This window comes from Dreissena polymorpha, chromosome 1 (assembly GCF_020536995.1).
Source record: "Dreissena polymorpha isolate Duluth1 chromosome 1, UMN_Dpol_1.0, whole genome shotgun sequence".
Lineage (NCBI taxonomy): Eukaryota > Metazoa > Mollusca > Bivalvia > Myida > Dreissenidae > Dreissena > Dreissena polymorpha.
Window position 1 is genome coordinate 208,043,547 of NC_068355.1, and position 14,882 is coordinate 208,058,428.

The 14,882-nt window shown below is 34.9% G+C and overlaps 1 protein-coding gene across 1 annotated transcript in view; it reads right to left on the reverse strand.

The window, feature by feature from the left end:
* The window catches only part of LOC127866069 (major facilitator superfamily domain-containing protein 1-like), a 23,833-nt gene continuing 8,951 nt past the window's right edge, over positions 1-14,882 (reverse strand). The window contains exons 4-13 of the mRNA XM_052406454.1: positions 13,570-13,637; positions 12,371-12,479; positions 11,551-11,647; positions 9,515-9,634; positions 8,184-8,310; positions 7,638-7,694; positions 6,268-6,424; positions 3,124-3,221; positions 1,138-1,250; positions 1-65 (exon numbers count right to left, since the gene is read on the reverse strand). Coding sequence (XP_052262414.1) covers positions 1-65; positions 1,138-1,250; positions 3,124-3,221; positions 6,268-6,424; positions 7,638-7,694; positions 8,184-8,310; positions 9,515-9,634; positions 11,551-11,647; positions 12,371-12,479; positions 13,570-13,637 — 1,011 coding nt within the window. The remainder of the gene's footprint in view (positions 66-1,137; positions 1,251-3,123; positions 3,222-6,267; positions 6,425-7,637; positions 7,695-8,183; positions 8,311-9,514; positions 9,635-11,550; positions 11,648-12,370; positions 12,480-13,569; positions 13,638-14,882) is intronic.

A 14,882-nucleotide genomic window follows, 5' to 3' on the forward strand; every position in this document is an offset into this window, starting at 1 on the left:
TCAGAGTTCCCACTTACCTGAAGATGCGTCTCTCAAATACAGCAATAAGGTGAATACTATCGAGCCTAAAACAAAATATTATTATATTCAGCGTGTATAATAACGATCATCTTAAATTTCAGTTAACCCATTTATGCCTAGTGGATTTTCCCATCCTTCTAAATTGGATCAATTTATTTCCACAATTAGGGATGTCTAGTATATTTATTTCTATATTTAGAATAATTCTTACAGAAATTCCTTTAAGCAAACCGCGCAGACCCTGATGAGAGGCCGCATTATGCGGCGTCTCATCTGGGTCTACGCTGTTTGCCAAGACTTTTTTTCTAGACGCTAGGCATACATGGGTTAAGCTGTTATTTGTTTTTTTTTTCGGGCAATGAACTTGAGGTCTAATTCATTAACACGAATTCAGTATAGTTCCTGGAAAATGGCCAACGTGCTATGTACAGATAATATCACATATGTTTTTTTATGAAAATAAGATTTTGCTGGTTAAGGTAATGGCGTGATATCAACTTCATCTTAGGCAAAGTATATTATCTAAAGGGACTTGTTGATAAAGTTTCGTATTTAAAAAAAATCAAATAATTAATTTTCATTGAAAATGTGTTGTCACATTAGAATAGTTCTTATTTAAATAATCACAATTGCAAGGGAACAATGTGTCTAACCTTGAGATCAAACCCGGGACGTCTAGAAACAAATGCTATTTATATTAATATCAATGAACCAGTAACACATTATTTTGCTAAATCATCATCATCATCACCATCATCACCACCATCATCATCACCATCATCATCATCACCATCATCATCATCACCACCACCACCATCATCATCATCACCAACACCACAACCACCACCACGACTACCACCATAATCATCATCATCATCCTCCTCATCATCATCATCATCATCATCATCATCATCATCATCAACAACAACAACTTCTAAAAAATAACATTATTTACTAGTTTCACGAATAAGAGACATCTGTACTGACTGGCTTTTGGGATTTTATATGAGATAGCTTTAAACTGAGTGGGTAGTGCATTATGTTGATGAGGAAAACCAAACAGATAATTTTAAAAGCATAATGTTAATGTAACTTAAATTATGTGGAGGTACTTACAAGTGGTGAACATAATGAAGAAGACCTCCAGCACAAAATATCCCATGTTATCTACAATGTAGCCTGTAATATAGGCGTTCACGGCCTGACACACTGAGTTTATTGTAAACGCACTGAAATAAAAGTAGAAAATTAAATTAATTCAAACGCATATTGTATGTATAACTATTATAAAGCATGCCTCGTTGTCAAAGGGCAGGCATTGTCAGTTCAGTTAAACAAACTGCCCCCCCCCCCCTTCCCCAAAAAACACAACCTTCCTAACTTGGAAGTTTCATCTTAAAAACCCGGTTAATAACAAACAAACGGCAATAACTCTAATAATATATAAGCCCGATTTGTGGAGCTTGTTATCTTCTCATTCCCTCAATAAAATAATATATACGGTACATACCTATCAAGTTGCATGTGCATATCTATATTAGTTTTATGCTGCAGTTAAACATTCAAATAATAAATATACACAGGGCAATAACTAAAAACGCAAAAGTTAAAGTTGCATTGTGCTGCACATGTCCTATGTAAGATCTACCAACCTATCAAGTTTCGATATAATACTATTTAAATTGTCAAGATAGACTCACTTTTAACAGAAATCATTAAATGGACCTTTTCACAGATGTTGGAATGTATTAAAATTTGTCATGAAATGCTTTAATTTGATTAATGTACATATTGGAACTGAATAGCTCCAGCATATACACAGAATAACATTTAAGAAAGAAAAAATTTATATTCAAGTGGGCTACAACCACTTGCCCTTTGAGTTAAAGTCTATCGCGCGAACAACTCGGCCATCTGTGCCCATAATGTGAGAGGCGTATTTTAAAATATACATATGCAATCCTCGTAATGTCACAAACTATAACAATTACAACAGACCTCTCCAAGTTATTCAATCGTACGCGTGTGTTAAGCTTTATAATTTTCAGGTTTCTAAATCATCAAAAGATGCATATACTCGATATTTTAGAGCATATAAAACTGATCCGTACTACGCAAAAAGTAATAAAGTACCTGGCAAAATATCCTAACTACAGCGAACGTTGGCAATTCTGAAACATTTTATTTTAAATTTTTTCCATTTATCATAACGTGGAAAGGTCTCTTTAACAAAGGCAATAACTCAAAAAGTTATTTTGCTATGCAAGCATGTATTATCTATTTGACCCAGTTGGAGAAGGCTAGTTTTTAACTCACTAGTTAAACTTTTAATGAAACTTAGAACAATTCTGGACGTTGCAGTTGTCAGAGATATTTTTGTGCAAATTAAGTCTATAACAACAATTAAAATATTAAAGGAATCCTTAGCGGCTAAAAGATAATTATTCTTGTTATTTTTAAAGTATGATCATAACAATGGAACATATACAATCTCATAATATTATCAGGGAAAGACAGATATACGGACACACATTGATTGTGATTCCGGTTTACACCCTCCCTTATCTCGTGATGTGAAGTATAAGTACTAACAAATGTGCATGTGTTGTACACATCAATAATATCAACACTTTCCTTTAGGGCATTGCTAAAAAATCCTAGTATTGTATCTGACGTTAAAAGGCTGTAAAAATGAATAAGTAAGCAAATATGTCTACTTTAAATATTTTGTGAATTGCAAATGGTTCATAATAAATCATATAGGCCATATAACATTCCGATATACGAACTAAGTGGAAAGGAACCCTACTAGCTTAGCTAACTTCCCATTCCTATAAACGTTAGTAGTTTGTGACTTATGTTGTAAAAACATTCTTGAATAATTATGTTGAAACCCCATTCGGATTATTTCATGGTTTTGACACATTTCCGGTATAACCTATTTATTATTGAGCCGCGTGATGCGAAAACGTAAATTCTAATCAGCCTGTGTCCAATTAGCCTGCTGAAAAAATACGCGATTGTTCAGACTAGTCTTAGGCCACTCTGGCAGCTAATGGCAATTAAACCCATTTTCGCATGACGCGGCCCCTGCGTACTTACATGCCAAACGCGGTTCCAAGATGTTTGGGCGCTATAACATACGTCACAAGCGGCTGCCAAGTGGTCACAACCAGTGAATAACCGAGTCCTAATAAAACCTGCAACAAGAGAGGATTCTCGTAAATATGGTATTCAATGCATATCCTGGTGGCAACTACGATAAGTGAACCGTTGGCTATACATATAATATGATTTCCGTTTTAAATTATCAAACCTTTCATCTGTATTTCTTTACGATTTTATAATTTTGTGTGGTTGTTTTTTCGTTAAAAAATGGTGTAATGTGTATACAAAAATGCACAGACGTGTTTGTTATTCTGAAATATGTTCGTCTTTCATTGACACGATTTTCAATGAAGTTGAAAGTCTTGGTTATTAATTTGTGGTATGGCTGGAGGGAAGGCGGGCGGAATGCCGGATGAGTTCCCGTCCCTAACGTTTGTTTCTTGAACAAATGTTCATGATTATACGGATATAACATGCTTGTATGGGGTCCCAGCTTGGGAAAGTATATGGCGTATTTTGGGTCAAGGTCAAGGTAAACTTAATAACAAGAGGGCAAATACTGGCCCTTGAGCGCTCACTTGAGAGTTCACGGACAACACTTGATCTCAAAGAAGGCACAACATTAGTCAGAGAACAACATGACAGACCTAAATGAACAAGAAATTTGCCCGTAGAGCACGGACGCCCCTACATTAACCTATTTAAGCCTAGTAGACTCTCACATTCTTCTAAAATGGATCAATTTATTTCCAAAATTAGGGATGTCTAGTATATTTATATCTATATTTAGAATATTTCTTACAGAAATTCCTTTAAGCAAACAGCGCAGACCCTGATGAGACGCCACATCATGCGGCGTCTCATTTGGGTCTACGCTGTTCGCCAAGGCATTTTTTCTAGACGCTAGGCATAAATGAGTTAAACGTTTGTCTTTAAACTCTGCTCATGTCAAACACAAGCTTTTAATGGCCATGATTGACTTAAAACCTCTAGGTGCGCTCTTGACCTTTGAGGTAATAGACAAGTGGTACACTCGACACTCAGTCTCCTCATAATGGTCATTTTAGATAGGTTGTGTTAGATTGAATGATGAATTAAAAAGCTACAGCGTGGATAAGCTGTTTTATAGCAACATTTGACTTTTGAACTCTAAGTGTGACCCTGAACTCTGAGGTAGGGAGACCGATTCTACACACGAAATCCCAGATGGTTGCCATTAGTGATCAATTATATTTAAAATTGGAGGTAAGGAGACACGTTTAACACGATCAACGTCGTGTAATGATGAATATTTTTTTGTTTTAAGTCATTTTAAAATCCATAATAATATGGCAATATTTTGGTTGAGGCAGAAATTTTCAAGATATTGTATGGGCACATTTTACTTTTGATATCTAAGTGTGACATAGATCGTTGAGGAAGGTATACTGTTTTTTCTCACGAAATGCGGCCTCTTCGTGGTTTTCATTTGCGGTTAAAATATCTTAAAATCTTAAAACATAACTACAAGGTTCAGTCCAATCAAGCTCCTTTAAGGCCAAATTTGATCTTGAACTCTTAAAAGTGACGATGATCTCGAACGCAGGGAGACGAGTTTTACAGGCAGCTTGTCGTCTTGAGATGGATTGCACTTGGGCCAAGTTATTTCATAATCCATCAAAATACTGCAAAGATATAGCTTCACGGATCATATTGATTCTCTAAGATGCAGAGACGGAAATGAGTGTATGCTGCCTTCTTCATAAGGGGGCATACACATGACGAAATTAAAATAACAATAACATACACACGTCACACACAAGTTAAGTGAACTATCATCAATAACATTGCAGTCAAAGGATGTAAATAAGTCAGTATTTTCAATATAAATAAGAGTTGTCCCACATTCTTATGTTACATGAGCTCACCTTATGACTAAAGAAGTAACAAGGTTTTTCTACGATTTGACCTGGTGACATAAAACGTACGCGACCCAGATTCATACTCGGTCTAATATTTCAAGATAAAGATGCCGACCAAATTTTAAGCCATAATAATTGCCAATAGATTGTTAACAATGTTTTTCTCATATTTAATATAGAGACCTTTTGTGATGCATATGGCCCAAATAGATTCAAACACGCATATAAACTGCGAAGATAAACATTCTGACCACGTATAATGGGTCATACATGTGACCTATGGTATGTTTTTGTCACATACTTGACCTCGTGACCTAGTATTCGACCCAGTTGAAAATCCGGCCAAGATATATTTCAAATGAACACTCCGACAACGTTTCATCAAGATTGAGTCATATATTTGGCCTGTATATTGGTAACAAGGTATTCCAAAGATTTAACCGTGTTACCTAGATTTGGGACTCACGGGACCCAGATTCTAACTTGACAAAGATAGTGTCATTCATAACCAGTCTGACTAAGTTACATCTATATTGGATACAAATGTGGCCTCTTGAGTGGTAACAAGCTTATAGTTAACAACGCACCACATACACCGCACACCAGACACCGCACGTCGACGGACGCCGGGCATGTTTTCTGCTTTAAAAGTCGATTTGGGAGAGAGATATTGTCCTGAAATTGTGTAAGTAGGTAGCTATTATGTATCCCTAGTTTGGGATTCCATTTAAGCAAGAAATAGTCAAGGGCAAGGTAAATATTACCAAAACAAATATGTGTACCTTTCATTTATTTTTTAGAGGAATTGTTCTAAAATGTTTTGTGTTTGTAACTTACGAGCAGACCTAGCTTTGGTTTGCCGTGTTGCCAGTTGATTTTACCTAAAGGTCACTGTAACTCAAAAAGGAACAATTATATCCGCCCAATAACTTCAACACGGATGGAGGTATACCGTTTAAATATCACCTATTTTGGGATTGAAGAATTATTGAAATTGAACTCATTTCTCAAACATTGAAAACGTGGTTTCGTGACATTGTCATATTCCTTGTTATTAATAATTGTTAAATACGAACGTGTTTAAAATATATTTTTACAACAAAAAACTTAAACAACGATTTAATTCATCATCGTAGTTCTGTGGTTCATGCAATGTTTTATATCGTTTAAATCTTAGTGATTGCATTAATCACCTGATACTGTTTTCCAAGTTTTATTATTTCTATAGTTTACTTACCGTGCATGCATATGGTTCTACAACTGTGAATGTCAGTAAAAGGTGACTGGCTAAAGAGAGAAACAGTCCGGCCAACATCCAGATAAGATTTCGGCCCACTTTGTCTATTGCAGCTCCAAAAAGCGGTATCGTCACTGCCCCGACGAGGAAAACCATGCTGAAAACATGAAACGAAAATAGCACAGACGCTCAGTTTTCCGGGTTTGTAAAGTACATACTAGTCGGACTGGTATGCCTGCTTGGTTTATAAACAATTATACACAATGTATTATACTATTATAAGCATTAATGATTGGACAATATAGTGGATCGTGAAATGTCGTAGTTGACAGCACAACTGCGTAAACAATCACCAAAACACATGTATATGAAAATAACATGTGTAATCCCATATAACTGATCTACCCGCGATTTAACTAAATGGAATGACTCTGGAAAGTTATGCGGATCCGTGACAAACCCCCTACACCGAAACCATTTCACTATACCCCCTACACAAACCCCCCTGTACTACACCAACTGCACTAGACCTCCCTGCGCTAGACCCACTAAACACCCTTCATTTGACCTCCTACACTAGACCCCTGCATATTACAAAATAATGATTTAAATTACATAGCAAATTACCCATCAAATTGAATAATGTTGAATAATGTCTCTACCACAAGAGTACATGAACATTAACGATTCGAAATTAAAATAAAAAGATATAAATCATTATAACCATGATGTTTTTACTTTTATAATTCACTGTATTTTTTAAAATTAAAATTATACATCCATAAGTTAAAAATTCAGACAGTGCCCATTACCTTTGCTCTTTTTTAGTTGGTGTTGTATATTTTGTTACATAAAGCAGTGCATTTTATGCGTGCAAACATTTGAAAGTAGGTAGTAAGAATTGTTATATGGAACAACTGGAAACCAGGTTTGGCCGCTAATTCACTTGATTTACATATCAACATGACCTTAATACATGAAGTAATGTTTTGTAACTCAAATAAAAGTAGCATCAAATATGTGTATCATATGTGAATATTCATTACACATAAAGGCATAGAGTAGTAAAACGTACCAATACATAATAAGAGTTCCGAATCAAGTAAACACTGTTGCTTTTTAATTAAGAAGTTGCAAATCACAAAATGACACGTGAACATGTACCTTTCGTGTTCGTGTTCCGGTGTCATATCCTTTGTTTTAACTTGATAACATATATTTTCTACATGGTTTCAAAATAATTCATACAAGAAATTATGCATTTTGTGTCGCACTAAGTGACTAAAAATACAAGCAATGGTATACTAGTAAAGAATCTAAAGTGGATTGTTTTTGTCGGGAGAGAACTATAGTATTATAAAGCGTCGTACCTATTGATTGCGTTCGCTTCATCCAGGGATCGGTCGTATTTCTTAACAAAGTACAGCCTGAAAACATAACATCGACGAAATCAATCACACGTCGTAATGAATGTGGAATTTTTGAAGCTCCAGAAATAATATCAGGATATAAATCATTGTTTACTTGTATCATTTTTAAGGGACGACACTTTCCGCTGAGACTGGATATTTGTTTAAAAGAGACGTACTTTAAACGAATAATTCCATGAAGCAGAAAGTTTTTCTGCAATAATGATAGCCGTAGCCTGTTGTCAGTATACATAGTTCTGAAGACATTCCTGTAAATTCTCCGCACTAATGTTTTGAAGACATTCCTGCAAGTTCTCCGCACTAATGATATAATTACAACGCATCGATATTAATTACCGTGGGTTATTTGACAATAGACTATGATATACAAATATTATTTCATAAATAACAATTACTGACATAGGTCGCTTGATTATTTCTAAATGTTTAATAGCCAAGGTAATATCGGGAAGACTATATGCTGACAAAATGATCTAACTTCCTTACTCTCCCTGGGCAACGAAAGGAAACAACTGCATGTAGTAGAGAGATACACTGATACCAATGAGCCAGAACGAGGCTGGAAAGCGTCTCACGTCTGAACACGTGGTCATTGATTGGTGCTCCTCCGTCTCTGAAACACGAGATCAATAAACAATCATTCAAATCACTGAATGAATGTTGCAGCTTTCATGTTGACTGCATTTCGCAAAAAAATAATATATAACAGACATTGACCCTCCGCATCCAATATGCAATCCCATCCTATATATGGATATACTGCATGTATGTGCGTTGTTTCACGTTTTGGTAAATTGACAAAATTGAAAAAAGTTGTTTCAGATTCGCAAATTTTCGTTTTAGTTATGCTATTTGTGAGGAAACAGTAATACTGAACATTTTCCATGCATTAAAATAGCCATTAAAGGCAGCTTTTGACGATTTAAAAACCTGAAAATGATAAAGCTTTGCAACGCGAAACGATTGGATAATTTGGAGAGTTCTTTTGCTGTCGTTATGTTTTGTTAAACTACTAGGATTGCTTATATTAAGTATAAAAAAACATCTCAAATTGTATGAGAAAGGATGGCCGAGAGATCTTAGAATTTTTATTCCAGGACTCCAGGGGTCAGTGGTTCGAGCCCTGCTGACGGTTACTTTTTTTTTCTTCTTGATTGTTTTTACTGGAGCTTTTTAGATCCAATGTTTACATTTATTAATATAAAGCATTTAATGACAAACTTCAAAACATGCCAAAATCTGTGAAAAAGGCCCCTTTAATTTGTTATTGCGTTATTTAGCACAAAACATTCATTGATATTTAGTATTTCAGTGACCTTAATCCCCATCTGCAATCTCAGTCTAAGTTTTGATGGGAAACATCTATGTAAATAGTTGCATAACTATATACTCACTTTATTTTTGCGTGTCTGTGTTTCATGTTTTTTTTAGATTACAAGCAATAGTGATAATAACATTTACCTCATGCATACTACATGCGACCCCGCAAGGACTGTTTATTAGGTATTCATGTAAATTAAGTCGCATTTCAAAAGCGTAATTTGTTATCGAGTTATTGAGAATTTAAAAAAGATAAAAATCGCTTTACACGTTGATTCGTATTAAAGCCTAAAAGTTGAACTATAATCAGAATGACGGAACCAAAAAAATACGTCCTCGGTAAAATTAGAAAAATCGCTGATTCGTATATTAGTATTATGTATATTAGATATATATTTACAATAAGAGATTATATGTACAGTTCAATACCATGTCTTGTATATACCTATTTTGGAGATACATACAAACTAAACAGCGACATTCTCATATACATGTACCTTTTTTGTTGTCATTTTCATCGTTGCTGTTATTCTTGTTGAACCCTAGTTTGTCTGCTCGTTTGTCCATGATCGCAACTAGCACAGAACATAACGTAGACAACACTGCTATACAACTGCCTGAAAATACAGTAATACACAAATTGGTATATAAACAAGATAATTCGTTAAATTGATATTCCCCGCCAAATAAATTTCTTTATGGGTGAGTGCAGATTGCAGAACTAAAAGAAAAGTTTTAAGCGAAAGGTTGAGCCTTTTTAATTATGTTTTTATCTAATTTGTTCATGTGATGTGTGTGCAGCATACAATATAATGCATTTTTTTCATGAAACAATAACTCGAGAGGTGAAAAAAGTCTTATATATCAATCGTTTGTACTTTCCGAGTAAAAGCCCGTAAAAATAATTACTTACAAAAACATGACAAGGGCAAGAAATATAAACTATGAACGAAGGGGATTGTGGTTCTTGAGCTTTCAATATTTATATTAAGGTGATATTTAAAGACTCGCCTTTTGAAAATTTCATCTTAATATAAACTAAACGTACAGACCGTTGCAGATTAAACAGACGTCCGTCTTTAGATTCTAGGTAAAACCATAAATAAGTACTTAACGTTACCCATTCATATTGAGCGCAGGACTCGTATTATTTTTAAACATAAGTCACATATATTCACTTAGTAAATTTTTCTTCATTGTCTCCATGATGATGCCTTGCATGCGATTATGGTTTACCACCTAATTTAATTGGTAACAACGAAATAATAAAAATAAATCTGGTACTTTAAGGGATTTCACCTATTGTTCCAATTAATTGTCAATGCCGGGGTTATTAAATTCCATGGCAACACGGTGGTGGTCTGTATATAAAACAGATTTCGTAATCAGTTTAAACATCTTTATTTTAGCACGATTGCATAGAAAGCCTTAGGATTTTTTGAAACGCTCTCGAATCCGTTTTCTGTGCCTAGGAACCAGTACTTTGTGTCTATGCAGAAGATTTAAAGAACGATCCCACAGTGGGGATCGAACCGTGACCTCCCGGTCGCTAGGCGAACACCATATCCAGTACGCCACGGCGAGATAAATTTTGTAATTGAGTGGAGGTCTCCCAGGTTGCTGACGATGAGATCTAATGTGTCTCCTTGTTAGGACGATATACTTTATAATCAAGCTAATGTTTGTTTTGAAATGAAATATGTGTACTTTTTATCTATTTAATAACCATATGATCCGCATATGTTGAACACAAATCTTTATTTCATATGCATTAATTATAAAAGCTTGTATATGTCATTTCCGCAACACATGTTTAGACATGTTTCAGCAATTGTATATGCCATATGCTTCAAAGCTAATGACTGACATCTCTTTACTAAAATACTTCACGACCTAAGCACTGCATATTTGAGAAAAAAAGTATTCTTTAATATCAAACAGACATGTATGCCGCTCCTGAGACATTTAATTAAATTACATTTCTTTGATCATCTTTAGCTTTGAGCGCGAATAATTATTACAACCAACAACATTATTATTGTAAATTATTGTATTAGGGCAAACAAGAAAATATCGTCTGTTTTCACTAACACAACCCAACAATTCAGGAAAGGAAGGCCGTCTGAACTTTGATTTCGATTACCTTTTTACGATCCCTCACTTTAATAAGAATACGAAATAACATGCCGAATTCATCCAATTATGTATTTAATATTATTTTTTCGAAATTGTTTGTTAATCTTATATTAATTAAAGTATATTATTGGAGGTAGCAACATATTGAAATATTAACAGTTCACTTTTGTAAGTATGATCGAAATAAGCAAAACTGATTAAAAATACATAAAATAATAAGTCTAGGGCCGGCATAAAAATTTTGAGTCGGTCGGGCACGTGGCAACAAAAACTTTTCTAGCCTTATATGTCTGACTGTTTCAGTTGATCTAACATATACATTTCCATATTTTCACCTAATTTCCTGTTATTGTTTAGTCTTGTTACACATTTTGACACATCAGAAGAAAGTACCCACCTGATAACAAGGTAAATCCTAGAGCTTCCCATGGCACAGTGCACTTCAACAGTTGCTGATATATGGGGTCTATCATATTGAGGGTCATAACGCTACTCTGAAACAGCAGCGCCATGAAATATTGATTGCCCGAGTTGACACATTCGATCAAAGTAAGTGTAGAACGACGAAGAATGATTACACAAATAATTAAAAAAATCAAAATAAATATCAACGGATTTGTTTAAACAAAGTAACGTTTTATAAATTAAAGGCATGTACATGTAACCGCAATGAATGCGAACATTAACGTTCATTGTAACGTTGGGGCACGCACATACATGTACATGTTTTTAGAACGCATCAGCTGATAATGCAAATAAAATGGATGACATTTTCAAATGACTGTGCATTCTTTTGATATTGGTTTATGTATAAGAGTACGTCAGCATTAATGATGGAGCATATCTTATCATTAGGCTTTACTTCAGAATAGTTGGGATAAAGCTGTCATGCATAAATGAATGACGTCACGCTGTTATTTGAATGACGTCGTTAGATTTTGTCTTCTTTTTTTTTATAGCAAACTATGCCATTTCTTCAGCTTGTTTTTTTCAGTACATGGTTCTTAAAAAATGATGTGATAAATAGAATACCGAGTGTATGTCCTATGTATACAGATTAGTTTATTTGCTTGCCACGAAAATATCATCCCGTCGCCAGGGCTCGTTGCTCAAGTTTTCCACGCCAAGCTCAGTAAACGTATCTTTCTTCAAAAATAACACTGTATTATCAATAGCTATATTCAACATATAAAATTATCGGCAAGGTCAAATCTTACCGCTCGGGCAAAGCTGATTTTCAAACCCAGCACCATGTTCAATTCCTTCATGTGGAACCACTTAACGACCAAGTTGTCACAAGCGATCACCAAAGTACTTGATACGAGTCTGGAAATAATGTACATTAACAATGTGTTTCTGTGAGGTTAACATGAGTTAAAATGAGCATATATATACATAAATTTGCAAAATACAAAGCGACCATGAATATATTTTTTTAAGTTGAACGCCCCTATTACAACGAGTCGGCTACGGGTGTTACGATTAACCCATTAATGCCTAGTGGACTCTCCCATCCTTCTAAATTGGATAAATTTATTTTCAAAATTAGGGTTTCTAGTATACTTATTTCTATATTTAGAATAGTTCTTACAGAAATTCCTTTAAGCAAACAGCGCAGACCCTGATGAGACGCCGCACCATGCGGCGTCTCATCTGGGTCTTCGCTGTTTGCCAATGCCTTTTTTCTAGACGCTAGGCATAAGTTGGTTAAGTACGATAGATCTACTAACGGGTTAACAAATGAGTAGGACTTATTGGTGTTACAAATAAGTAGAATCCTAAGGGTTTCACAGAGTCTTCGACTTAAAGCCATTGACATTAAACCGAGTACATTTTTGCTCGGTCCACCAAACATATTGTAAATTGGGTAAATAGTATATTGGGCCGATAGTTCATCAATTTTTTAGGTCACTATAACGATCAAAGTATAAAATGGTATTATGCTGAGCCAAATCACGTTATGGTTACTGTTATTTGTTTTCAAATGCATGATGATTATTAACACGAATTAAGGACAGACGTTTGTTAAATCATTACTGCATGAAGGCGCTTGTTACGGAAATTACGGAATAGCGTGCGTACAATGCATATAAATTTGAACTGCATAACACTTAGACACGGAGTAAGATATAATAGCTATAATCTTAAATCTCGTCACGCATTTCCAAACAAATCTTCATAAATAAAGGACTTAAAGAAACGCAATCACGAATTATGTATTGCTGCTGTTGTGTTTGTTAACAAAACAAATTGTACGACATTAAATTTTTAGGTTAAACAGTTAACATATTGAAAATGCGTTTCATATCTCATAATGATAATTTCCATCATGACGATATGTAAGGGTTAAGCAAACGTACATATTATTATTAGTACTTGTTCCGCGCGATTTAATTTCTACAACTTCGGTACTCACCCGAGGAATATGCGAGCACCAAACATCGTCCCATAGTTTCGGAGAAGAGCCCCTACGGCAAATATCGTCTGAAATTTAAAGGCATGTGTTTGTGTTATTTTTCAAGTTTTAAAGGGATCTTTTCACGCTTTGGTAAATTGACAAAATTGAAAAAAGTTGTTTCAGATTCGTAAGTTTTCGTTTTAGTTATGATATTTGTGAGGAAACAGTAATACTGAACATTAACCATGCTCTAATATAGCCATTATATGCATCTTTTGACGATTTTAAAACCTAAAAATTATAAAGCGTTGCAACGCGAAACGATTGAATAATTTGGAGAGTTCTGTTTTTGTCGTTAAATTTTGTGAAACTACGAAGATTACTTATATAACGTATAAAATACGTCAAGAATGTGTACTCGGCGGAATAGCTCAGTAGGCTAAAGCGTTTTTACTTCAGGACTCTGGCAGGACTCCAGGGGTCACTGGTTCGAAACCTGCTCCGGGCAATGTTCTTTTCCTTTTTTTATTTTTTTTCTTGATTTTTTACTGGAGCTTTTACGATCCAATGTTTACATTTATCAATATAAAGCATTTAATGAATAAGTTAAAAAAATGCCAAAATCTGTGAAAAGGCCCCTTTAAACTCTTTTTACATCCCAAATATCTAGTTCTGTGGGAGCTAATGAAACGAGTCGAGAACGCGACTGGCGATTAGGAAGTTAAGATTGCCTGTCTCTAATAAAATCATTATTGGCCGTGCTCTATGAAAAGGGGGTTTAATGCATGTGCGTATAGAGTCGTCCCAAACACTAATCAGGGACGACACTTTCCGCCTAAACTGGATTTTTGCTCAGAAGAGAAGAGACTTTGTGTAAACGAAAAATACCATAAAAGCGGTAAGTGTCGTCCCTGATTAGCATGTGCGGACTGCACATGCTAATCTGGGACGACATTTTTCGTACACGCATTAAACCCTCTTTTTACAGAGCACGTCTCAAATCCTACAAAAAGCCGCAACTAAATTGACGACCTTTCATTAGGTACAAATCCCTGTACGTATGAATTAATGCATTTGTATGATGTGCAAAATAAAACATAGCTTATAATTGCCATTTAAAGATAAACAAGCAATAAGACTTTGATGTGTATACAAAGTTTATATTAAGACTAAGACACAAACTGTATTGCGCAGAAGTACGATGCGCATACCAGATGACGTTGCTATTAATATTCTACGAGGTATTCTAATGAATAATATGCAATTGATTCATACAATAACATGTACATCTCATACCCAGGATTAGTCGTAATCAAGTGCCTTAATATTAA